This window comes from Syngnathoides biaculeatus, chromosome 4 (genome assembly GCF_019802595.1).
Source record: "Syngnathoides biaculeatus isolate LvHL_M chromosome 4, ASM1980259v1, whole genome shotgun sequence".
In the NCBI taxonomy this organism is placed as follows: domain Eukaryota; kingdom Metazoa; phylum Chordata; class Actinopteri; order Syngnathiformes; family Syngnathidae; genus Syngnathoides; species Syngnathoides biaculeatus.
In genome coordinates this window covers 3,172,092-3,199,164 of record NC_084643.1, presented here as the reverse complement: position 1 = coordinate 3,199,164, position 27,073 = coordinate 3,172,092, and the positions used below count along the sequence as shown (strand labels likewise).

The following is a 27,073-nucleotide window of genomic DNA, read 5'->3' as shown; positions in this document are numbered from 1 at the left end:
TCACCAGGGAGATGTGCATATTCGCACTTCAGGCTCTCACTGCAGCAGAATATGTAATAAGTCCCCAGTGTCTCTGGATACTTTTGATGTTGCTGCTTTTTGTTCAAAGGCATTGACCTACATTCACTACAACAAGCTACAGCAGTCAACTACAGTACATACATGCAAAATACTAAATACTCTCCAGCTTGTCTACCGTCAGGAAGTCATGTGACAAAAGTGTTCCGTGCATTCGGACTGAGCGGCACTTCTCCGGCTGAAAATGCGTTGAGGTTAACGGAAGATGTCAAAAGCGTTGAAAGCTGATAAATGGGCAACGGTAACCCAAATAACCGCTCATTAGAAGTGACGTAAATGGCTAACCGCACTACATGCAGCGGAACGTGCAGAAGAAGCTCCTGGAGAAATTGCTGTGCGTCGCCAACAAGAAAGTGATCCTCCACTTTGAACAAATTCATCGAAATTGGATGAGGGACAAGTAGCAAAACGTTGCCTGGTTGAAGGATTTTTGCAAATATAAATTGGATTTTGAAATTTCGAGCATGGCATGTATAAATCTATCTGATTCGCTTTTTGTTGGGCCTCCCAGGACTTGAAGTTGACACATCTGATGAGGATTTTTGGCTACAGTGTGTACTCCCAAGTAGCATTTAAAGCAGGGTCACCGAAATGGTTACCCACGGCCACCACGTCGCCCCTACGAACCACATGACCAGCCCGTCATGGTGGGCCGATGAGCACGATGGGACATTGAGAATTTTCTACAAAACTTGTGGAATGGATCATTTGAAAATGGACTTATAGAAGTGTTGCACATTGATAATTAATATTGTTCAGAATTATCACGAGAAATCACAAAATAATTACAGGTGATTTGAGTAACTTATCAAAATGGTAGCCATTTGCATTCATCCGTGCCAAGGAAGTAGCTCCCTGCTAGCAGCTGCCAGACTCTTTTTGCCATCCGTGCCCATCCCTCATAAATCGAATACAGTCTTCAAAAAGACACAGTTCTGAAGACCCGGGTTCAATCCAGGCCCCGCCTGTGTGGAGTTTGCATGTTCTCCCCGTGCTTGCGTGGGTTTTCTCTGGGCACTCCGGTTTCCTCCCGCATACCAAAAACACGCAACATTAATTGGACACTCTAAATTGCCTGTAGGTGTGATTGTGAGTGCAGCTGTTTGTCTCTATGTGCCCTCCGATTGGCTGGCAACCTGTTCAGGGTGTACACTGCCTCCTGCCCGTTGGCAGCTGGGATAGGCTCCAGCACCACCCGCAACCCTCGTGAGGATAAGCGGCAAAGAAAATGGGTGGATGATGGTCTTAATTGTAATTAAAGAGCTCTGATTCAAGAGACCATCTTTGTTGACATGATGGTAACTGCGATTCACAAGTGAATTGTCATCAACATTTAAGGTAGTTCTGAAGGCTAAAGCCTACCCCGGACTCCAAAACAAACAAAAGTTCATTACAAACATAATTGGCAGTAGCTATTGATAAGATGCATTTGTGATTAGAGCAAAACAAAATGACATACAATGAACATGAAAAAGGTCAAGTTTCAAGTAATTTCCCAAACAGGATTAATACAGAGATTACGGACTAAGCGGGGGCTGGTGCCGATTAATTTGAAGGTTCAACAATTGAGGGATTTGGACTGCAGCAGAACGATCTGGGCCACCATTCTAGCACAGAGACTGAGCCCATTTGTTGAATTATTAAAAGAAAATTGTATAAATGTTCTTGGGTTTAAAGCATTGGTCTCCTGCGTAGTCCGTGATACAGTGCAACCTCGCTTCTCAACCACAATCCCTTCCAGAAGGCGGTTCGAGAAGTGATTTGTTCGAAAACCGAAACGATATTTCCCATTAAAATTAATGGAAAGAGAAATAATGCGTTCCAGGCCTAAAACATTTGGCTTTTTAAAGCATTTTTTTTTTTAGCTTTTCCTGATAATAAACTGCTTAGTAGGAATACATGTATAGTTGGAAGAAATATATTTATTTTTTGCTTAAAATGTATGCTTTAATAGTAGAGTATGCTCGGAGTGCATTCCCGTATCTAGCAATTCGGCCCCCAACCTTGTAAACTTTAATTAACAAAAGTGCAGAATAACTTTAAACAAGCAATAATGAAAAGCAAAAAAAAAAGTTTTTTTTTATTTTTACAAAAAGTAACATACAAAAACATTAACTCGTAACTCGAGTTAACGAAATCTTTGAAACAAAACAAAAATGCAGAAATGCTAATGGAACAGAGCATTATTAAAGTTCACAATATAAAAGCAATGCAAAACTATCAACTACTGTATCAAATCTCTTCGGTGGGGGTGACTCGCCCCCTGCAAGTTCTTTTCTTTTCCCAAAGAACTTAGCTAGTCTCACTTCTTTGGAGCCACAATTGGGGGTTAATAGTCCTCAATAGGAAGAAAAAACGTTTGAGTACCAATTTTCGTTCGAAAACAGAAGCAAAAAAAAAAAAAAATCTCAAAATTTTTGTTCGAAAACAGATTTGTCCAAGAACGGGGAAATTCGAGAACCGAGTATGCACTGTAACAATCATTAAGGATTTAACCCTTCCATGCAACAAATGTGCCTAAAATAATGCTAATAATTCTATGAAAAGAAATGAGACACATTATCAGCGTATGATACCTGGTTGAGATGAAACTTGGTTGTCGGCTGCAGGAGGCTGACCCTGACCTGAGAGAGAAAATAAATGTTACGCTTGCGATGTGGATTGCAGGATCTACAAGTAGCTGAAAATGAGTAATGACCAAAACAGACTGGAAACGCAACGCGCGATAATACGGGGCTCCGGCACGCACCAACTTGTTGAGGCGCAGTTGCCTCCTGGCTGGGTTTGGAGGTTCCTTCCTGGCCGCGTTGCTCTTTCGGCTTCGACAATGGCATGGGTGCAGGAAGGAATTGTTTGGGGAACCCTTTAAAGAACCAGGCACCAGACCTTTTCCACACCTAAGAAGGTACCATACACGTTACGGGCGTCCTTATAGGAAGGTCTTTGTTTCCTATTATGGGGCACTCACCTCTCGCTGTTCCCTGCAGATCTTGCACAGCCACACAGCACGGGGTCGGCTACCGCACTGGGTACCGCATTTAGTACACATGTTCTAGAGAATGAGAAAAACAGAAATGCCCGACTGCAAGACGTTCGAAGCATTACAACAAATACACCGTCGATTATTTGATGGGTGAAGGGTCTGTTCCGAGACTATGGTACTCAGTCGGAAAAGGGTGGCGTGCGATGAGATCCTTCCCAAAGTGGAGGAGTTCAAGTATCTTCTGGTCTTGCTCAAGGGTGAGGGAAGAATGGAGCGGGAGATCGACAGACTGATCGGTGCAGGGTCTGCAGTGATGCGGACTTTGTATCAGTCCGTTGGGGTAAAGAGGGAGCTAAGTCAAAAGGCGAAGCTCTCAATTTACCAGTCGATCTACGTTCCTATTTTCACCTATGGGCATGAGCTGTGGGTCGTGACCGAAAGAACAAGATCCGGGATACAAGCAGGCGAAATGAGTTTCCTCCGCAGGGTGTCCGGGCTCTCCCTTAGAAATAGGGTGAGAAGATTGGTCATTCAGGAGGGGCTCAGTGTCGAGTCTCTGCTCCTCCCTCCACATTGAGAGAACCCAGATGAGGTGGCTGGGGCATCTGATTCAGATGCCTCCAGGACGCCTCACAGGTGAGGGGTTCTGGGCATGTCCCAACGGAAAGAGACTTTGAGGACGACCCAGGACACGCTGGAGAGATTATGTCCCTCGGTTGGCTTGGGAATGCCTCGCGATCCCTCCGGAAGACCTGGAAGAAGTGGCTGGGGAAAGGGAAGTGTGGGTATCCCTGCTGAAGCTACTTCCCCCGCGATCGACCCGGAAAAGCAGTAGATAATGGATGGATGAACTGTTGGCTTGAATCAAACAGAGCTGAAGAAAGTTTTTCCTCCAAAAGGACTTGCGTCACAAATTCCCATTTCAATGCAGATATTGAGAGACGAGCAGTAAGCAGTATCGTGTTGCTTCGATACTTTTTGAAGCATCCAATGAGGTTGCTCTGGTGCTATCTGAGGATTTCTGTGATTGCTCTGCTTTCAATTGAATAATACAGCAGGAGCATCTCTCAGCATTCGCAGGAAAGCGCACCCGCCGCAGCAATTTCTGAAGAAGCCGCCATTTGTGGTTATTCAGCGCTCACCTTTTTGCAGTCCTCGCACACCACTGAGCTGACCCCAGGTGTGCCCAGCTGCTCCCCACACAGCACACATCGGGACAGCCCATCACCACAAACGGTCTTCTTCATGTCGTCCAGGCGGTTTATTAAGCGCCTGCGGAAGCACACCTGACTTAACCGCCGCCTCATTTCAAATGACTTCCTGTGAAAATCCAACATCCACAGACACAATCGACGCCATTTCCATTCAGTGTCTTACCCGATCCTCTCTTGCTCCAGGGCCTCCATTTTCTCAGCGCGTGCAATCACACCGTTTATAATTTCTTTTTCTTCATCTGTCAGGTCCGGAGCAGAACCGGGGCCAGGCCCTGGCTGCATGGTCCGACTGCCCCTGTCGGCCAGATGATGTCATTTCAATTAAAACAAAATCACACGTGCTTCAGCGTAAATCGGAACTCAACACACGTGCAACATAGAATATACAAACGCTGCATGTGTTCAATAAATATATGCTTCTCATATTAGTGTACAAACCCATTGTGTTGCCGTCTCTACAGTTTGAGACCAGGGAAGAAAAAAAAAAAAACAGTAGAAGGGGGAGATGAGACAGATAGCGTAGGTGTTATCTACTTACTGCTCTTTATCACTGTGTCACAGATCACACATCAGAGGGATGCAGGTGGAAACAAACGATTAGTCTACAGTCAAATGACGACAATGCGTGCTCATCATCGCGCTCACCCGGCGTGCATGCTTCTCTGCCCGTCGTTGGGCACCCAGCGATCCGAGGTGCTGCTCGACGCCCCGTCAGTCACGGCACCGCTAACACATTCTGCGAGACACACGAATGCAACGTGAAAGTACAACGAGATTGAAGACGTGACACGAAAAGTTAAGAATCTGCGGTGCCTAATTTGTGGGAATTTGGTGTATGAGGGAAGGGGCATGACGGGGGGTGGGGGTGATAAGCAGTCATTAAAAGAATGATTAGGTCTGATTTAAATCCTCCAGTAGGCACATTTAGCCATTGCATTGTTTCTATCTAAAGCGCCACCAACTTAACGGCAACTACAGGTTGCTCAGTCATCAGAGAGGACATTTGGTCTAAATGGGCCAGAACCCTGCACAGCCCTAATTGGCAGCTCTGCACATACATTTCACTGCTGCAGATTGACTCCAAACTGAATAATTGAGGATCTCACATTCACGACCACCACCACGCGCATAAATCAATGATTCAGTTTATCATCACTTTTTCGATTCATTTGCTTGCGTCAAATAAACCTGCAGGCCAGAAATAGAGGGAAAAAAAAAGACCAACTGCAAGGTTTCATATTTACTGTCCAGCCAACTCTTCTTCTCCAATTTATTCAGTTACATACGCGGTGCTCAAAGTTGGGCCCGTGTGCCGTTTGCAGTCCAATTCAACATTCACCACAAACGTGGTCTCAAGCCTTCTCCGTGAATCTGAAGTCATTTAACCATTTTTTGTGTTCCGACATGATTGCCCGTTTGAATAAGTTCGATGTGATTGAACCATTGTGAACTAAGTTATATTTTGAGCCAGGCCCTCTGGTCCAATCAGTGACCTCTGACCTTTAAAATACAATCAAATTTAGCAGTTTTGTATTCTGCTTCCATTTGCCCAATGTTTGTTAGATTCCAGCCAAATGTATTTTAAAAAATGTAACTAAGATATCCTATGTAGATACTACATACCGTAATTTCCGACTTTTTTTTTCCCCCCACACACACTTTCAACCATGCATTAACGTTTATGCGGTGATGCGGCGCTAGGGTTAGCGCCCCTGGTTATAAGCCTTGGTACACAGAAAAACTTTAACGCTAGCCCCGCGCTAGCATTAAACTCTGTGCCGAGGCTTGTAACCAGGTGCACTCTGTAAGCCGGGAATTACGGTAATCACATCTTTTCGCTCAATACATTGTTGATGTACCATTGGCAGTAATTAGAGCCTGAACTCTTTTTGAATATGATGCCAGAAGCTTTGCACACCTATCTTTGGGCGCTTCTGCCCGTTCCTTTTTAGAGCAGATCCCAAACTCCATCTGGTTGCATGGGCAACATCAGCGCGCAGCCCTTTTCAGATTTCTTCCATCCGATTCAAGTCTGGGCTCTAACTGGGCCTCTCGAGGTTAGCCACAGTGTTTCGTAGCCGCTCATTTGGTAATTTACCAATGCAGTTTTCATTCAGGATGTCAGTATTTACCTTTCCCTCAAGTCTCCCAGTTCCTGCACTGAAAAGGACCCCCAAAGCAAGATGCTTCCCCCCCACCGCCCTTTGCTGTACGGATAGTACTGGCCAAGGTTATGTATGATTCTCCACGATACCATGTCTGACATTCACACCAAAGAGTTCAATCATCGTCTCATCAGTCAGGAGAATTTTTCTCTCATGAGAGACAAGTACAGTACAACCTCAGTTCTCGACAACAATCGATTCCAGAAGGTGGTTCGAGAAGTGATTTGTTTGAAATCCAAATCAATATTTCCCATTGCAATTAATAAATATAATAAATATAATAAATTGCATAATAGAAATACATGTATAGTTTAAATACTTTATATAATGAACTAATTTAAGAAATATATTTTTTTTTTTGCATAAAATGTATGCTTTTGTAGTACAGTAGGCTAGGCTGAGAGTGCATTGCCGTATCTGTAGCGGCTCGCCCCCCAGGCTTGGAAACATTTTTTTTTAATTAACAAAAGTGCAGAATAACTTTAAACAAGCAATAATGTATAGCAATAATAATAATAATAATAATAGTAATAATTATGTGCCTTTCCAAACCATGTCCAATCAACTGAATTCACCACAGTATGGAATTAATTGGGAAAAAAAATCTAATCAATTTAAGAACAAGGCTGCACCATAAAAAGTGGAAAAGGTGAAGTGCTGTGAATCCTTTCCAAATGCAATGGATCCTAAAGGGGATGGCGGGCAGCACCGCATTGAAATTCAGCCTTGAATGCCATAAATTGGCAAAGATAAAGTACAGTCAGCAAGTCCTGAGGGCAAGTCGCAACTTGCTGTGAAGACCCGCAGGCTGCCGCAACCCAGAACCTCAAGAGAATTGTACTGTAGGTTGAGAATAGTGATGGCGCATGACGAGGAGAGTGCATAGCCGTAAAAAGGATCAACAGTGATAAGGCAAATCCGGAAAATCAATAGCTTTCTCTCGTCAACACTTTTTCCCATACAACCATTCCAGCGCGGCTTATCGCTTTAATGGACTACATGGTGCATCAGCGCTCGTACCTCGTGAGCCATAATCTGTCAGTGCCTTGCCAGTGAGACTGAAAGAATAGCAACAAACTTGCTGTACTAGCCGTAAGACACTGGCTGAGAGTGTGTGAGCATCCGGCTCACAGAAATCAAAACGTCTTGAGCGAGCAAGCGTCTTGTTCTGTGATCATTCACACAAGCGTGGAAGTCCAACATGACTCAATTCAACAAGATCAAAAACTAAAAACCAAAATAAGGGGACTAAAGAGGCCATTCAGTCTGAATTTTACCAAAGTGTCACACAGTCTTGCTAATCTACAATTAGGGCGTCATATGAATAATCTTGTGTGCAGCTCAGACTTTGGGCTTCAAATAGTTTCCTCTCGCATTACAAATTGGTGCAGTTCTATGGCCACAAAAATAATGTACAGTAATTTCTATCAGTCGCTGTGATTTGACGGGCACATATGCACCCGTGCGCCATCGCACTCACAAATCTGCGCAGTCCAGCACGAAAAAAATCCCGTGCGTAAAATTTGTTACAAGTAGAAATACATATTGAAAGACGTCGCTTATTTTGTGTCGTCTTGACCAATGTTCCCTCTAATGATGCGCCACTGCGCACTCTCAGCACACTTGAAAACTGATCCAGCGCAATGATCCACAGCCTAAAGTCTTTTTTTCAGTTTTTGTTTTTTTTTTTTAAACAAAGTTGTTTACGGTTCTTGTTGTTCACGCTCTGCTTCACCTTTATAGGTCGACGGTTTTTCACGAAAAAAGCAATGTAAATATTTTCCCAAACTTCATCAGTGGATAAGCAAGAAAACACATTTTCTGTGAAATTTTAGGTGAATTTCACAACACAGAACTCTTCAAATTTTATTTGATTTTCAAATGCGAGGAAACAAGTTTACATTTTCTGTCTGAAATAGGACGTCGCAGAGATTGTATGTATTTTCCCTTCGCGAGTCCTTATTTCCAAAAATATATCTAACTGATTGACTTAAAATCTAATGTTTTTAATGGCTATGCTATGATGATAGTGCTTCGCAGCGTATTTTGGGAAAAGTTAACGTCACGGAAATCGGGCCCGAGGTAATATGCGAGGTTTCTTGCTAGTCACGGTGTTCTGTGTCTTTCATTTGCACTTAGCCTTTTTTGGCTTAACAAGTCAAATTAATTAATTAATCCATCGTGTTACCAGAACTTGAAAAATGTCAAGGTCCCACAACCAGTTTCAATTCTACATGCCAAACTTTGAGAAAACCCCCATAATAATCCAATCTGTAAACCATGTCCTCCACAAGTTTTGGGAATACCAAGATGGCGGCCAACTGGCTTCAACTAATCAACATACCGATTGATCTGTATGCGCTATCCAGTCTTTTTTTTTGGATCCCTGGCTCCTCTTCCAGCCTACTTCTACTTCCTAGTTTACCTGACACCGCCCTCCTCTGCTCTTAAAGGGGTACACATGATTAAAAACAGAACACACACCTGCAACTTTATATCTGCAGGCATGACGGACCACACCCGTACATTTTTCAAACGTGAGTGACCTTGTTTTCAAAAGTATCCTCAGACCAGACTCATCTTTCATGGCCAGGAATCTAAAAACTTACTGGTGCCAGGAGCTGGTGTCACTACTTGAGAAAAAAATAAATATATATAAAAATAAATCAATAAAAAATCTACATTTAGCATATACAGTAGCGCATACTCAAATGTAAAAAAAAAAAAAAGAAAAAGAAAAAGAAAAAGGGTGCATCCTGTGTAAGACTTCATATGGAGGAAGACGGGAGTAATTTAGCAAGGTTTGTGGGCCGGGCAGGATATCAATAGATACATCTACATCTGTACTCCCCGAGTACACTTTAAGCTCAAAGCATCTGTCAGCCATTTATAGGAACACAGTCATGCACTCTCGCTTGGTTGAAGCGTTATCGGCACAAATGAATGTGACTTTGAAGAGCAGGTGGATGACTCATTCCTGCAGGCTCGCTGAAAGTAAAAAGCGCACGCTTCAACCGGAGTCTTTTCTTCCGAGACGTTACCGTTCACACGCCGTGTGAAAAGTAGGCGCAGCGGCAGCGAGGCACGCAAGACAATGACGGATCGATCCAACAGGGATCCCTGCAGCGGCACACGGCGACTGGACGGGAAGGACGACACAAAGAATTTGCCTCGAAATGCTCTCAACCGTTTTTGCTTAATCAATTGACAGAAGTTATTTGGTAAATAATGCTTTTATCCTAATTAAATGTTCAACACTTCTGTTTCCCCCCCCATTTAATAGTATATCATGCTTCTCTTTTAGATCTGATAAGACGTAATTGAGTTGCCGGGGCTTTTTTGGGAAAACCAATTGAAGTGTAGTGGGGAGGGGGGAGGAGGTTTATTCACTCTCAGCACAAAGAAACAAACCATTACTCAGATGTTGCTTTATAAAATGCGCTGGAAGGAAGGAGCACGTACTGGAGTTGAAAAAAAAAAAACTGGAGCAAAGTATTCTGCTCTCTTGCATTCAATTCTCCTATTAAACATGTCAACGGACCTTGAAATATCTCAATAATGTTGGCACACGTTCAATGTTTCCGATGCGCCGTCATCCTAACAAAGGCTATGACTGACTGACTAGTTATACTTTAAGATACTTTCAAAACGAGAACAGCAACTACGTCAGTCCTCGAAATTTCAGTGACACCCGGACATGCGCGTGTGCCATCTTTAATATGTTGACTGTAATGGCACACTTTATTCTTATTCCAGGCCAAGAATTCCCAGGCGATACTTGAAGAAGGACATTTCTAAAACGGGTTAATGAGAATCAGAGATCGATGTTAAAATTCACAACAATGGTTTCATTAATTTAAAGTTAACTTTCATTAGGTCACCAGCCCTATTGTTATGCCTTGGGCTTTATTTTTTTTTTTTTTTTGCATTATGCACCTCCTTCCCCAAGTTCACGTCAAGACTTTTTGTGAACTAATTGTTCTGGGGGGGTTTATGCTTTCTAGTTACCTTATGGTCATGTCATTGTATGTACTGTAATTTCCGGCCTACACAGCGCACCTGATTATAAGCCTCACCCAGTAAATTTGTAAAAGAAATACCATTTGGCACATACATAAGCCGCAAGTGCCCACATTGAAACATGAGATATTTACAAAGAAAGATGGTACACAGAAAGAGTGGCGATACCTTATCTTAGCGTAACATACCAACAACACGGGAGCACGAACAGGGCCGGTTGAAAAAAAAAAACATATCTAAATAACTGAGATGCAGCAGTAACACAGCAGCAACACGGTAACGCGGCGCTAACAGGGCCAGTTAAAAAAAAAAAAAATATATATATATATATATATATATATATATATATATACACACACACACACACACACACACACCGGTAAAAATCACTGAGACATGGCAGTAACACAGAAGCAACACGTTAGCACAGTGCTAACAATAGCGCAGTGCTAACAATAGCGCAGTGCTAACTGGGTCGGTTAAAACAAACAAAAAAACCATACAGGTAAAAGTCACTTCCTCGGCACTATTATTCCACCGGTCTCACTCTTACCTTTTCCGCTCGAGTGCCCCCTTGCCGTTAGGAAAAAAAAAAAATGCACAAATTAACCGCATCACCGCATAAGCCGCAGAGTTGAAAGCATGTGAAAAAAAAAGTCACTGTTTATAGGCCGGAAATTACGGTACCTTTGCAGCTCATCAGGTATTGGTGGTGATAATGTATAGTGCATGCCTTTTTCAAGTAGCCAGACATCATTAATTTTTTACTACAACACGCTAGTTCATACTGCAAATTTAATAACTTTCCCACCATGTGAATTTTTCAAAATGCAGGAGAAAAAAAAATGGTGGAGCTCAGATATTTGTTAACTAAGCAATTTTTGGGCTTCACTGTCACAATTATGGTATTTTCTCTGATTCATCTAAATATCTCTTTGATCTTAAAATGCTCCAACAATATTTATTATATTCGGCACAAAAGAGTGCCATATATTATTCTCGACACATGCATTTATTCAACTCCAGGCTTCTCCTTCATTTAAAATTTAATTAAAAAAAAGACTCCAACAAGATTTTACGATGGAGTTTTGTACAAACTGAGTATTCATTTACTTCTGATAATTAAAAAAAAAAATCCTGGCATCTTTGATATTATGGACCTGGAAATACATGCAAAACTTTGAATTATTGGTTGATATACAGTTTGGAATGTGGCAAAGTACAAGTTTACCAGTTTCAATGAAATGATGATGAATGTCTTTAATAATTAATTTACTTAAAACACTTGCAGAGGTATTTGCAGACTGTCACAGTCTTCTAAGATGAACTGTTGTTCATATTTTGACTCATAAAAATGTCAAATTTCCAAATCTGTGAAGCCAGTAAAATATCCAACTGGGGATCATGTCACTGGTGTCAAACGCAAGGCCTGGGGGTTAAATCTGGCCCGCCACATCGTTTTCTGTGGCACATCATGTGCCCCAACCTCCATAATTCTTGCTCAAATCTGCAACAAAATGTATCATTATGTGTAATGAATACCAACATTGAGCAAGGATTTTGTTGCTGTTAAGCAACCCAATTTGTACAGTAACTTCACAATAGTTGAGCAAGGCCCTTGACCTTTGCTTGCAAAACTAGTTATCCAGCAATTTTTTGTTGCACCCAATATAAAGAGGCCATTAGCCATTTTCAACAGTGTCACTTATATGGACTGTGACAAAGACATGAATGAATGAATGAATGAATGAATGAATGTGGACGGAATTTGATTTGGTTGGTTTATTGAAAGACAAACCTTAAATCAAAACCTACTGTAAGCAAATCAGAAAAGAAAAAAAAATTCTAATTGGACTGTAGATTTGTGCTGTTGCCCGCTCAAAGAAAAAATTGACAATATTCAGAAGATTTTGGCAAGTGAAATAGGTTTGTGCCTCATGCGATTTTTGTCATATGATTTTGATGAACGCTTTTTCTGTAGATGTTGGACTTAAATGAAAATATTATAACCTATACCAATTGTCTTATTGGCTCAACAACAAAAGACAGATAAAAGGACAACAGATAAAAAGACATACACTCCACACAGATGTGGTAGAAAAGAGGAAAAAAAGGGGGCAATAGTCACTTCACCGAGGCCATCCAGGCCCATAAAGAACAGCGAAGCTTGGACTAGAGTGCACCAAGCAGCCCTTGCAGGAAAACATCACTCAGCATTTCTTAATTATTTACAACTTCAAGGCCCAGTGCTGCTCATTCTGGGCACACCCCTTTTCCAAAAGGCATTTGTGTAAGATTGTTGATCTCAGATCTTAATCAAACATCAACAGTGCGTATTAAGCGAGAACAACCCTCTGCGTGGGAACTTGTAACAATATCTGACTTTTTTGGTGTGGCTATGGGGCTCGCGGCATCAACAAAATCTGTTTAGTTTGGACAGTAGTGTTGGTGATGACCATCTGTGAAAACCATCTGCGAGGGTTCGTCACCTCTCAAATGGACAAGTGTTGCACGGATGCGAGCGAATCGTCTGCGCGGGCATGGCTCCAAGTCCCCGCGTCGCTGGGGCACAAACAGGAAAGATGGTCCGGTGCCCAACATGCTAACCTGCTGCGCCCGTTGCCCTGCCCGAGAGACTTATTTTCATTCTCAAATCAGCACAACAGAAAATTGCGCCGGCACGGCCAAACAACGCAAAAATTTTACACTCGTATTTGTACGTGTAAAAGCACTGCTGATTGAAAACCGTCTATTTTATGATCATCCATCCCATAATAGCTGAAAAGCAAATGAACACCAGCACATGTGTAAAGATTCGGAAGACAGTGTCCATTCCTTAATTCGGAACATACATCCATTTTCTCCGACGCTTAGCCTCACAAGGGTCACGGGGAGTGCTGGAGCCAATCCCACCCGTCGATGGGCAGGAGCCGGGCTACACCCTGAACTGGTCGCCAGCCAATCGGAGGGCACATTGAGACAAACAGCCGCACTCACAATCACACCTAGGGGGAATTTAGAGTGTCCAATTAAAGCCCGGGTGTCATCCCTACAAACATTCTAAAATAGATATTGTAATGAAAAATACATATAATCATCGCAGCCGGCCGGTGTGGCTTATGACAGAGCCGAGTGGTGCTGCTTTAGTCACAGTCGAGCTGGAGCGCTTTATGCGCGCACGAGACTGAGTAACGCATTCTCGGCTGGGTTCTTCAGAGCCACCCCAGACCCAAAGCCCAACGCGCAGCCTTCGCAGAAGCCGTGACGGCCAAACACAGCGCCTCAGCCGGTGTGGCTGAGTTTCAATGCCAGTGGTGGGGTATAAGGAGGAGGTGGAGCCTAGCTATGTTGCTTTTAGGGGTATGTTCAAAGTCGCCGTAGAACGCGATGAACACTATCGAGACATTGTTGGCTGGGCGACGCGCACATCGACACATTTCATACGCGGCTCTTTTGTTACGTTATGAGAGAGACAGATTACGTGGTCCGCCCGAAACTATTTTTTTTTTTTGGAGCTGTATACACACCGACCTGTTATTTGGAACCCACGAAGATCTCGTCCTCTCCACCCGTGCAATCCATTTTTCACAACGGACAGGGTCTCTTTCAAACTTATGAAGGGTAATTCCATTCTGCCGAGTGTTCAACCAATGTCCAGCAATGCAATGAGCCGGCATTTTGGCTAACACGAAGGAACAACGAGCTACCTTCCCGGAGGTAAAAGTAATGGAAACAAACGAGTCCACTAGGGGGCACCTCTGTCCTCTACGTCACTTCCTGCTTCTTCTCGAAAACAAATCCCTCGACAGGATTTTCATGGCGGGAGTTACAAAAAGCTGTACACGTCAAAATCATGTTTTGTGGTGAAAAAACACATGGGACCATATTGGCTGTGGGTTTTTCATTAATAACATACCAAAAATCATCCGTTCGACGAAACTTGAGCTTTAATGTTGCATGTTTTTGGGATGTGGGAGGAAGCCGGAGTGCCCGGATGAAACCCACGCAGGCACGGAGGGGAACATGCAAACTCCACACAGGCGGGGCCGGGATCGAACACGGGTCCTCAGAGCTGTTTCACCGTGCCGCCTAATTTGGAACAGTGGAAGTAAAAAAAAAATGTAAAAAAAAAATAAAAAAGGAAGACGACCTCAATTAACTGCAGTCCAGCCGGAGTCTGCTTGCGGGATGCTTTTGACTTCAGTCTCTTCCGAAATGCCCGAGCGTTTCGACACATGTAATCGCCATTATCAGAGAGGCATTGATTGTCACCCGCAGCGCTGACGAAGGTTCCTAGACGACGACGGTCCCCCTTTCAACACGGAGCACAAATTCCAGAACAACGTTGCATGGTAAACTAAAAGGGTCAACTCTCATTATTGACATATAAACTTCAAAATAAAATACATAAAGGCGCTTGTGAGTAGCACGCATGCACCTTTCACCAACGGTGACCATGGTAACAGCAGAGCGAGAGGAATCAAAATGGTTTTTGCACAGTTTGAGAGCATGTGCGACCACCAAAGCGCATGATCCTGATCAGGATCATGGCAGCGTACCTGTGCAACGCCACATGGGCCTCTCTGTTTTCCGAACCATGTCAGTGGATCGCATAGGACGCTTCTAGCTTAGTCTGGTCCGAGCTGGGGAGGAAGATGAGCCAAAGACATTGGAATCTGGTCACGGTCAACTTGATTCTCTGAAGTTTCAATAATGCCGTTAGCACGGCCAGCACTTCGTTCGCTCCATCTTTTCCCTGAGCACACGTCAACGTGATGTTCTTCCATTTTAACAACACACGTGAAAGGCCATAAAAATAATGAAGGTCTGAGCATCCACGTCATTGTCTCATCTCTACTGTAAGTGTTTATGGGAGAGGAGGCAGCTGCAGACATTTCGCACGTGGGATATTCTCTTGTATCCCCCCCCCCCCAACCCCCTCCATTTAATCTCCTGGCTTCAGGTCTGCAGGAGGGACTAGAGATGGTGGAACCAGCACCTCCTGCAACCTCCGGCAGCAGTCGACCAGAAGGTAGCAGCTGGCGAGCGCCGAGCGAGACGACAACACAACGACGAGGCGATTCCGCCGCCTGTTCGGTGGCCCCGCCGGAGTGCACACGTGCCCTGTCTGCATCAGAACTGGAAAGGGCTTCATTGGAGGTTTCCCCATCCAGCTCCTAAAAATTCCCGCAGCAACGCCCAGGGAATGCAACCGCTCCATGTCTAACCAGGTCCATTTTCTCATTTCCAAATCGGACTGCGACGGGGAAGCGAGCGCTGCATGAGGGCGGCCGGCTTGTCATGTTCACAAAGCATTTTAGTGGGTGTAAAAATAGAACCTAGCGCACAGTCCAAATGTGTCTTCAAACTGCATTCCTAATCAGCACCGATGTATGTTGTCGTGATTGGCAAGTTGCTCTATTAAAACCTTGCGGCGTGTAGAATAATGCGAGCCATTATTCTCCCTTAAACAAAGGAAGCAATTACACAATGATGCACATAATTGGTCCTTCAAGCAGGTGAATTTGAAGGAGCGTCTCACACGCGCACGCCGATCTGCACGAATTACCATTTTTCCCCTCATTCAGATGACTCAGTGTGTGAGTGGCTCTTATCTGCCCGAACAAATTAATAAGCAGACAATGACTGACGCGTCTCGTAAAAGATCATAATCGGTCCTCCTCTCTTGTGAATGAAAATTTTCACCCATTCAAGTTCGAGTCAGTGGGCAAACGCGCGAGCGACTCTAGCGGAGGATGCCCAATTTCGAGGTTTGATCATGCTTCGGGCGACGCAAAGACACACCTGACAATCCAGAGCAACCTCCCACCTTCTCGGTCAGTCGTCCGGGAACGCAGATGGGAGATGACTGACGTGCGGGGTCTCGGAACCGGCGAGGGTGAGCCGGTCGATGCGCACGGATCCTGGGTGGTTAATATTCAGCCCGGGGGAGTTGTCCGCGGCTGGAGGCGCAGCACATCTCGACGCCGTGCGTGGGAACTCGCCTTGTATAAGCCCTTGATGCGCTGGCAAGGAAACCCCTGGAAGTGATCACACTCATGCATAAGTGGACACTCGCCACCTGGTCCATTTGTGCCACACACGCAAGAAGTAGGACACCTTTCCAACATTTGGAATCCGTTTCCTGATTTTTTTTTTTTTTCTCCATTACACATGCCGAGAGCATCTTTGTTCCAAAACATACTTTAAACTCTGCACAATACATAATCTTTAGTATACTCTATTTATTGACGAAATGCATTGAAAATGATTGTTGCAAACGCATCGTCGACATTGAAACAATTATTTATCCCTAAATAATAATAAAATACTGGCCGACAATATTCTGTCACGACTTATATGCAACAAACGTTTCTAAAGAGCGATTTCAAAAATTCCACACTGCCTTTTCCTTCATGACTGAGCCGAGAGAACCTACAACGGAGTAATTGCGCCATCTAAAGGATAACTTGCTAATTGCATCCAAGCGTCGAACACAACCGTTTTACTTCATTACGGAAGAAATTATTACTGAAAGATGAGTTGAAAAGACTCTTTAATTCAAACCCACTCGCGATGTGGAATGTTAACGATATAACTGTGACATGTATTTTTCAAGAAATCGCTTTCGTCCGCCCATGCGGGAGAATTTCTAGATTTCTGCATGACATCCATGCCACGCCTTCTTCAGCTAGAACAAAAATCATGCTGACTTCCAATTTTATACCACTTTAGAAGGCTCGAATATTGGCAGTCCCGGATTTATTTGTTCCCCAAGACTCTAACAGTGCTAAGAATATCCGTAATGTACATATAAATTATATTTCCGACAGATATCAGATAAATCTCCCCAAAATAGATCAAGAGAAATGAGCTGGTGGCCGTAGGTTACCCAGTGCGCATGCGCAAAGCTGAGTTAAATTAGTCTCCTCGGCTCCCGTGTCACTTACTGATATTTACCTACCCTCATTTGACTATTAGTTTTCCAAATCTGTCTTGATGAGCAAGTCGTTCGTGTCTTTACTTTAGCGAGTTTTATGGCCTAGCTGTGTAAGTGTCTCGATGGTCACGTGACCTGGGTCACCTGATTTGCTCTGCATCCCGCAAAATAACAAAAATGGCGGCCCACTTGTCATACGGGAGAGTCAATTTAAACATTTTGAGAGAAGCGGCACGAAAAGAGCTGAGGGAGTTCTTGGACAAGTGTGCGGGAACCAAGGTAATGTTGAACATGTAGGGAACAACAATGTTCCCTTCTCACGTAAAGAGAAATTGAATCAGTCTCTCACATTTCGTTATGTCGCTGAGCTTTCAGCTCAGCCTGATAAATCATTTTTCGTGGCATTAGCAGTTAAAATAATAGTTGAAAAATCATTAATACTAAGTAAGCCTGTTTCAGATTTCGTTACTAATTTCTTTGGGTGTGCTTTTTTGCTCTCCAGGCTATAGTTTGGGATGAATATCTGACTGGACCGTTTGGATTAATAGCACAATACTCTCTTCTAAAGGTAACTGTTTACACTTTTCATGTCTATTCCTGAAGCTAACATGTGGCTTTTTGTTAATTCTACCTGAGTTGGAAGCGAAAATCTGCCCGTTGTCCCTCTGCAACAATAATGCTGAGTTTTGTTTGATTGTCAGGATAGTATAGACTGTTTTCGACCACGTGACTCCATCCGGGGCACCTGGCCGTGTTGGATGGGTTCACTATACTGACACGCTGTTCACTCTAATGCTTTTGCATATAGACCGGAGTTACACAAATGTTCGTACGACTGTTAAAAGTGACGCATGATGGCTAAAAAGACTTTGGAAACTTATCAAGGCTCATTAGATGTTAAAAGAAACCGGTTCGAGAAGAAGTGTGCTTTGATCGACATTATCGACCCATATGCCTTGGAGAAACACAAAAGGGGCACAAAACTGTGGGCGTCGGTAACCTATCCAGACATCGTCAACTATCTCCTCTTCTCGACAAGCGCTTATACCGTGGACCAACTAAAGAATTACAAAACTCTGGAGGCCTGCAATTGATTCATCAATGGCTGGGTTCGTCATGCGGCCGTATCCATTGTAAGCAACCTGTCTCACCACACTGCTAAGGTTAGTTTACCGCACAATGCAATTTAAATATGTACCACGTGATAGAAGCCAGCGTTGTGTTAAATTATGTTGATTATACCAACGAAATAGGTAGATTATTATTTTCGTTTTTATTACCGAGAGGCGGAGAGATAGCGGTTCGACCGGGACGAGTCCCAAGTGGAGCCCGCACCTTTTTCTCCACTTCCACGGCTACGTTTTTAATTCAACTCACGAAACAGCTAGTGGTGCGGTAACTCGTTTTTGCAAACTTATGATAATGAAACGGAAAATACAGATTTTGTAGACATGCATTGCATTCACACCCGAGTATTGTGCTTGGCTGCTTGATCGGGTCTGCTAATACGAGACAGGGCAATTGTCGCCGTTTGGTTGCGAACTCCTCCGTTTTCTCGCACTGGTTCTTGATCACAGCTGGCAGTCGAAAGACTCTTTTCAACACCCGTTTGAGCAACCGATAAAATAGCAGTGCGCCCCTTTTCATACACCTTTCGGAAATCATTCCTGGTTAGTTAAGTGTGTTTACGTGAACTCACCAAACCAAGATGGCACCCGTGTTCTAAATCGGAAGGTGTGTGAAGTCAGTCGAAAACAGTCTATTACCGTAATTTCACATTATGCCTTGCTGTGGCTTGGTGGGACAAGCCGAAATGTGATCTGTTAGCCTTACCTCATGCCGTTTTATCACAAATACATATTCTTTGGGTCAGGAACATGAAGTGGAGAAGATGTTTACCCTCAAAAGTGGTCGGCTCCCCTCTGCCGATGTCAAAAACATTATCTTCTTTGTCCGCCCTAGACTAGAACTTATGGATATCATTGCTGACAATGTATTCAGGTGAGTTTTATGTGTCTCACTTTTAAAAAGTACATAAAATCAAATATACCATTTGCTACTTTTAAGGTAGTGCTATATTTTAAGTCCTGAAAAGTCACCACCATACACGTTATTCACTCTGCATGCTTTGTACTGTATTTTGTGTTGTCAAGTGAAGATAAGCTGCATTCAGCACGTGACTTCCACATCCTGTTCGTACCCCGCCGGAGCTTGTTGTGTGAACAACGGCTCAAGGAGCAGGGCGTGCTGGGCTCCTTCATCAACATTGATGAGTACATCCTGGACTTGATTCCCTATGACGGTGACCTGCTGTCCATGGAATATGAAAGTGCCTTCAGGGTGTGTTCAGTCTTTGGACAAGTTAGATTTAACAAAATCCAGTGGTTCAAGTTAGTTGCAATTTGCTGCATTTCATTCTGTTAGTAGTGTTTGTCGCAATGATCGCGCGATCTTTCGGCAGATGATTGTTAGAATGTATTTACCGTAATTTCCGGACTATAAGCCGCGACTTTTGTCACACGCTTTCAACCCTGCGGCTTATGCAATGATGCGGCTAATTTCTGGATTTTTTTTTTTCTCAACTGCTGCCAGGGTCGCTCAAGCAGAAAGAGTGAGAATATATGTGTCGAGGAAGACGGAAGTTTAATGGAACTTCCCGCTTTGTGCATGAGTAAAAATTAGCATGATCAGATCCTCATCATGGAAAATGCAAGAAAAAATACACATGACGCATCTTTCAAATCGAAAGCAATTGTGCTGGCCGATAAAGAAGGAAACAGAGCTGCTGCACGTAAGTTTGGCATAAATGAATCGATGGGGAAACGCTGGAAACGACACCGGGAAAAACTGGAGCAATGTAAAAAAAAAGACAAAAAAATCTTTCAGAGGTAATAACAGCAGGTAGCCTGAACCGTGTTGCTGCCACGTACCAGTGATTTTTACCAGTATTTTTTTTTTTTAACCGGCCCTGTTAGCGCTGTGCTAGCGTGTTGCTGCTGTGTTACTGTTTGGAAAGAAAAGGTAAAGTACATTATTAAAACTTTGAAAACTCTTTCTGTGGACCGTCTTTTGTTTGTAACTATCTCATTTTTCAATGTGGGCACATGCGGCTTATAGACAGGAGCGGCTTATTTATGTACAAAATGTTTTTTCCTTTAAAAATGTACTGGGCGAGGCTTATAATCAGGTGCGGCTTATAGTCCAGAATTATGGTAACATATAACAGGTGTCATGTTTTTTTTTTTTTTTTCCTTGAGCTTGATATTAATATATTGTGCATCGCCTTATAGGAGTGCTACTTGGAAAATGACCAAACGAGCCTTTACCACACAGCCAAGGGCCTCATGACTCTCCAGGCGCTGTATGGCACTATTCCACAGATTTATGGCAAAGGAGAGTGTGCACGGGTGGGTAGTTTGAAAGCGGAAATGATTCAATAGCAAAAGAATCTGATTGTGTATTAACTGCGATTTGTTGTTGTCCCCCTTTTTTTTTTTTAATTAGCATGTTGCTAACATGATGCTGAGGATGAAAAGGGAGTTCGCAGGTATCCAGAATCAGATCCTGCCCGTGTTTGACACGTTGCTCCTCTTGGACCGGAACATAGACTTGCTAACTCCTCTGGCCACACAGCTCACATATGAAGGCCTCATTGATGAGATCTATGGAATCAATAATGGTTAGCTTGATATTTGGTTGAAATGAATTCAATATTTTGGACTACTTTATTTAGCGGCCGAGTTGTATTTCAATTTCTTGTGCAGGTTATGTCAAGTTGCCGCCCGAGAAGTTTGCCCAGAAGAAACAAGGCGAAGCGAGTAAAGATTTGCCGACCGAGGCCAAGAAGTTGCAACTCAACTCAGCAGAGGAACTTTATGCAGAAATCCGTGACAAAAACTTCAACGCTGTTGGAGCGGCACTCAGTAAAAAGGCCAAAATCATTTCTGCTGCCTTTGAGGTTTGTCCTGCTTCTGCTTTAACCCCCCGGAATGTTTTTTCTGGTCTGACATCAGGCATGTGCTGTAGTTGTAAAATCTCCTTAGACACAATGTTGGCATACCTTTCTGACACCTTCATTGAATTATTGTTGTGATATGCAATATGACGTCACAAAGGTCTTGAGGGAAAATCCAGATGTCAAGAGAGAATCTGAAGTACTGTTTTCAGTAGAACAGCACTTTCTTCCCAGATTAACATGGTAGAGCTAGTATGGTAGAGGTAGGCTAAAGGGCTAATGCACCTACATCACCGAAGTCACGTGACTGGCCATATTGACGGTCTAGCAAAGCATTCTTCAATGCTAAGTCAATTAAACGGCACAAAAATACGTCTTATAGCACACCGACCAGAGTTTCGTCCGATACAGTTCAACATTTAGAAGGTGATGACAAAGAATTTATGTGGAAAAATGAGACACCCCTGGCATAGAGGACCCATATTTAATGCCAAAGTCGATGTTTTTCGGCAATAAGAAAGTGAACTATTAACCCGCTTCCGGTTGTCTTGGACAACTGGATATACACATGTAAGTAGTAGTAAGACGTCAGGATTTACATGGAAGAGTTTGAAAGCATAGAAAAGTCTGGACGCATACAAATACTTTGTTGCTGGATCTGTTCCCAATCAAAAATAAATCTCACAAAGTGAGTTTTCAATACTAATACTAATATTTAAATAAATGACTCCTGGTTTTACACAAACGTGCATTCATTAACTCTGATTGGGAAAAAAAAAACACTGAGTCGGCTCCTCCGTACACAAAGGGTGTTGGGACCACACGTTAAACTTCGGTAAACCTTTTCGTGACAGATGTTTTTTTTAAATACACATTGTTCTCAAATGAGTCCAATGCGTATTTAAAAAAATAAAAATAAACTGCTGGGATAGGCTTCAGCCCCCATACACGGCAGCGTGTTGCAGCCAAACATTAACCTATGTAAACATATGTGTGACCGACTTTTTTTTTTTTTTTTTTTTTTTTAAATACGCATTGGACTCATTTGAGAACAATGCATATTAAAAAAAAAAGTCTGTCGGGGAGAGGTTTACCGAAGTTTAATGTGTTTCCGAAACACGCTTCCGTAAACATTGGAGATGACTCCCTGTCGTTTTTTTGTTTTGTTTTTTTTAAATGCACTGCTCTCCAATGAACCAACTTGGCATTATAAATACTTCTTGGTAATTTGAGATTGAGAAGAATAATTCCTACCTGAAATGAAGTGATCGCTACACAGTCGTGTGTATTTTGGTTGGGCACCATTTAATTGCCGAAATCCATTGAACTTTTCTCGCCTTTTCAGCTGGTATTCCATAGAATGACCTCTTTGAATATCTGTCTCCTCTGGTGTAACAACCAACAGCACAACAAGTCTCAGGCGTTGTGATATTCTGCTCCGGTTCAATGTCCCGCACACTGTCGAGCGTCTCTTTCTGTGTGTGAAAATGGTGACGTCACGTGCACAATCTTTATAGATATGTGATGTTTGTGTTGTTTTCCAGGAACGCCACAATGCCAAAACAGTGGGTGAAATTAAGCAGTTTGTGTCCCAGTTGCCTCACATGCAGGCCGCACGGAGCTCCTTGGCCAACCACACATCCATAGCAGAGCTTATTAAGGACATCACAAGTGTGTAAACAATCATTTGCTTTTATCTCGTTTTACACATCTGAGTTACAAGGAAAGTTTGTTTCACTGTGTTGTCTTTTTTTAGCATCTGAGGCCTTCTTTGATAACCTAACAGTGGAGCAAGAGTTCATGACTGGAGTTGACACAGACAAAGTAATTAGTCTTTGAATGTATCTTTTATTTAAACTGTTGTCCTTTCATTTTTAGTTAAGGTTTGATCATGGTGTCCCTTGCATGTAAAAAAAAAAAAAAGAGGCTTGCAAAGGTTTGTGGTGAAATTATGTACAGCACGTAATTTCTTTTCTAATCCAGGTGAACTCGTACATTGAAGATTGCATTGCCCAAAAAGATTCCCTCATCAAGATTCTGCGTCTCGTCTGCATGCAGTCAGTTTGTAACAACGGCCTTAAACAGAAGGTCCTTGACTACTACAAGCGAGAGATTCTCCAGGTAGAGTTTAAAAAAAAGAGAATAAAAAATGTCCCATTGTTGGTTATTACACAGATCAAGTATACTATTTGAACAAACATTTTGGGACACCTGGCCCATTACTTTCAAAGGAAGTAAAAAGAAATAGCAATACGGAGTTGCTCTGACACAATCGAGTAATCAATTGTCCAAAATGTCTCAATAAGGTGGTGTATTAAGATTTAGGGAAAAGATACAGATCTAATGCATTTATTTTGTGTGCGTGGGCGTGTGTAATTGTGATTCATGCCTGAACTCCCATTTGAATTATCTCTTTGCTGATATTGATTCATTTGTGAAAAAATGTTTTCTCATTCTTTTATAAGACCTATGGCTACGAGCACATCCTCACACTGAACAACCTGGAGAAAGGGGGTCTTCTGAAGCCACAGATGAGCTCAAGGAATAATTACCCTACCATAAGAAAAACCCTTAAACTGTGGATGGAGGATGCAAATGAACAGGTATGAACAGCACGGAGAGATTACTGTGTTTTCTGGACTATAAAACACTACCGTAATTTCCGTCCTACAGACCGCACCAGATTATAATCCTCACCCTAGTACATTTGGAAAGGCAATACCATTTGGTACATACATAATGCTGCATCTGTGTAAAAGCCGGAAGTGCCCACATTGAAACACGAGATATTTACAAAAAAAAAAAAAAAAAAGACGGGACACAGAAAGTTTTCAAAGTTTTAATAGCGCGCGCTATCAAGGCTAGTTAAAACAACCATACTGGTAAAAAAAATCACTGAGACACGGCAGTAACACATCACCAACAGGCTAGCGCAGCGCTAACAGGGCCGGTTAAAAGAAAGAAAACATACTGGTAAAAGTCACTTCCTCGGCGCATATATTCCACCAGTGTCACGCTTACCTTTTCTGCTCGAGTGCCCCCTTGCGGCCGTTGGAAAAAATGCACAAATTAGCCGCAGGGTTGAAAGCGAGTGAAACAAGTTGTGGTTTATAGGTCAGAAATTGCAGTACTTTTTCCCGCGCCCTAAACCCTGCAGCCTATGTAACGTTGCAGCTATATACAGTGTATTTATATATATATATTTATTTATTTTTTGCTAGCAGCTGTCAGTTTAAACGTACAACAAAAACTTTTTCAAATATCATGCTTAAAACATGGACTTTCCGTATAATGCTCTCTGATTTTGGGCATCCATAGATGCCTCCAGCGTGTAGAACAAGAATTGGCCAAGCATGCAGCTCTTTGCCTCCTTTCTTGGAGGTCTTGTGAAGGCACAAAAGCATATCGAAGTTCTGTTTATGTGTGCGCCCGCACGCACTATGCTTGAGTTTATTACAGAAGTTGCGAGTGAGCGTTACTTGCATGTATTACGTTATTTGTATGAACGCTTTGGGTTGATTACGGTTGTTACAGGTATTGTGACAACAAGCTCAGTGTCCGTGTGTGCGCGCGTGTGTGTTGTGGGTCGCTGTGAGTGAGACAAAATTGCTCAGCGTTGCAATGCTCGTGTGATGCATCTTTTAAGTTGAAAATATTCAATCTGTCTATCCAGAAAGGAAATCTGGGTGCTGCATGGAATCTTGGCTTTAACGAATCGATGACTGAAACCAGTCACTGTGATTTGACGGGTGCGCACGCACCCGCGCGCCATCGGACTTGCAAATCTGCAGTCGAGCACGAAAAATCACGTGCATGAAATTTATGAGTAGAAATAGGCAGATATTGAAAGACGTCGCTTATTTTGTGTAGTCTTGACCAATGTTCCCTCTAACCTGCGCCACTGCACGATTGCACACTTGTTGCACACTCTCAGCGTAGAAGAAAACGATCCAACGCAGTGAACCACAGGTTGACGTCTTTTTTTTTTTTTTTTTTTTTTAAACACGGAAGCACAGTCTATAACAACGAGCTGCTGCTCAGGCTACTTCTACTTCCTAGTTTGCTTGACACCGCCCCCCTCCGCTCTTAAAGGGTACACTCATAATTACAAAAAGAACACACACCCGCAACTTTATATCTGCGGGCATGGCTGGTGGACCACAGCCGTAACTTTATATCTGCGGGCATGACTGGTGGACCACAGCCGTAACTTTATATCTGCGGGCATGACAGACAACATCCGTACACTTTTCAAATGTGTGTGACAAAGACGTTCTGAGGCTCTTCAACTCCGATACTGCAGTCGCAGACTTTAGTGGTTTCAGTGAACAGGAGGGTGAATAAAAACAATGACTTTTCTGTTCTGTTTAAGCCATATTATTGCCGGGTTGCAGTCACTGTTTGGAAACATGGTATGTAAATAAACATTTACAATATCTTTCTGTGTCAATATCTAATTTCACAAAGTATGTATATATCCATGGCGTATGCTCCAGTACGGCTAATGTATGTAAAAAATCTCTCCATGGAGTGGGCGCGGTTAAGAATCCGGTGTGCTCTTTAGTCCAGAAAACACAGTATATGGTTTAATCTTGAACTGTGATGAGGGCAAAGCTGTATTCGATGGTCTTGGTTTCTCGTTCCTTTCAGAACCCCAATGACATCTCATACGTATACAGCGGCTACGCCCCGTTAAGCATCCGACTCACCCAAGTGTTGTCCAGACCAGGCTGGCGGAGCATCGAGGAGGTGCTGAAGATGCTCCCAGGTCCGCACTTTGAGGAGCGCCAGCAACTGCCTGCCGGACTCCACAAAAAACGTAAGGCCCAATCTAAAACTGGGTTTTCCAACAGCCCCTTGCCTGCATGATATAGATAAGAGTCGGGCTTTGTTCGCGTCAGGGGAAAAGCTGAATGAGTAGATGGATTGCACTAGGCTGACATTGTTCCTCGAGCCGTGTTAGTTTGCACTTGTCTTTGTTTGTGTACATGTATTCAAAGGGAGGGGTCGATAACACCAAAGCATTTGTCAAGTCACCACCCATGCTGCCATGTTGGCAGTTGAAGGTGTCAACACTGGTGGGAATGACGCTTGGTTTGAAAAATGTTAATTAGAAAAATCCAATTAAATGTAGTGGCTTGTTTCTGCTTGCCCTTGTAGCAACAGATTTTTAAAGGTGGTGATAGAAAATTCTGAGGAAAGCTGATGAATAATTGGATGCTTTCGATATTTCGATTTATTTTAGTATTTTTTTTAACATAGAATAGTAGCTCTACATCGATAAATCTGATCGTTTCACAGACATTGGATTGTGTATACAATTTATTACATGTGTGAGATGACGTGATCTTGACTGACTCGCAGGTCAGCAGGGAGAGAACAGGACGACGCTGGTGTTTTTCCTAGGAGGGGTGACATATGCCGAAATAGCTGCTCTCCGTTTCCTTTCTCAAATGGAGGACAGCGGGATGGAATATGTCATCGCGGCGACCAAACTCATCAACGGCGCATCTTGGATCAAATCCCTCATGGACCGACCCGAAGAACAGATGCACTGAGTCGACCGTGACGCACCTGGACACATCAAACCGGCCTTTAGCGGGTCGGTTTTCATGTCGCTATCAGCATGTTGCAGGTGTCTCACTGATGTCCATCTTGAATGAAACACAGCAATCCATTTTTTCTATACCTACTGAGGCGATTAAAAAAAAAATGGCT

At 43.0% G+C, this 27,073-nt stretch overlaps 2 protein-coding genes across 8 annotated transcripts in view; one reads left to right on the top strand and one right to left on the bottom strand.

Annotated features, from left to right (window-relative positions):
- The window catches only part of LOC133499506 (rabphilin-3A-like), a 25,342-nt gene extending 6,771 nt beyond the window's left edge, over positions 1-18,571 (bottom strand). Inside the window, exons 1-8 of one of the 6 annotated variants that reach the window (XM_061817597.1) lie at positions 18,032-18,571; positions 16,266-16,501; positions 4,921-5,011; positions 4,439-4,570; positions 4,204-4,333; positions 3,047-3,130; positions 2,828-2,975; positions 2,655-2,702 (exon numbers count right to left, since the gene is read on the bottom strand). In XM_061817597.1, coding sequence (XP_061673581.1) covers positions 2,655-2,702; positions 2,828-2,975; positions 3,047-3,130; positions 4,204-4,333; positions 4,439-4,570; positions 4,921-4,931 — 553 coding nt within the window. In that variant the 5' untranslated portion in view covers positions 4,932-5,011; positions 16,266-16,501; positions 18,032-18,571. Of the gene's footprint in view, positions 1-2,654; positions 2,703-2,827; positions 2,976-3,046; positions 3,131-4,203; positions 4,334-4,438; positions 4,571-4,920; positions 5,012-14,376; positions 14,479-16,265; positions 16,575-17,352; positions 17,388-17,424; positions 17,518-18,031 lie in introns of those variants that run through there. The other 5 variants (XM_061817599.1, XM_061817596.1, XM_061817600.1 and 2 more) reach the window with 5 other exon arrangements.
- Positions 17,546-27,073, top strand: vps33a (VPS33A core subunit of CORVET and HOPS complexes). 2 transcript variants are annotated; one of them, XM_061817601.1, is made up of 13 exons: positions 17,546-17,679; positions 17,903-17,968; positions 19,274-19,401; positions 19,554-19,740; positions 20,691-20,807; positions 20,905-21,079; positions 21,165-21,358; positions 22,900-23,026; positions 23,112-23,179; positions 23,339-23,476; positions 23,821-23,958; positions 26,006-26,174; positions 26,720-27,073. In XM_061817601.1, exons 1-13 carry the CDS (start codon positions 17,578-17,580, stop codon positions 26,911-26,913), a joined length of 1,803 nt encoding a protein of 600 aa, XP_061673585.1. In that variant the 5' UTR covers positions 17,546-17,577; the 3' UTR covers positions 26,914-27,073. The 2 variants fall into 2 exon arrangements, with proteins under 2 accessions (XP_061673585.1, XP_061673586.1); XM_061817602.1 differs by having other exon boundaries at positions 17,605-17,679; positions 19,363-19,401.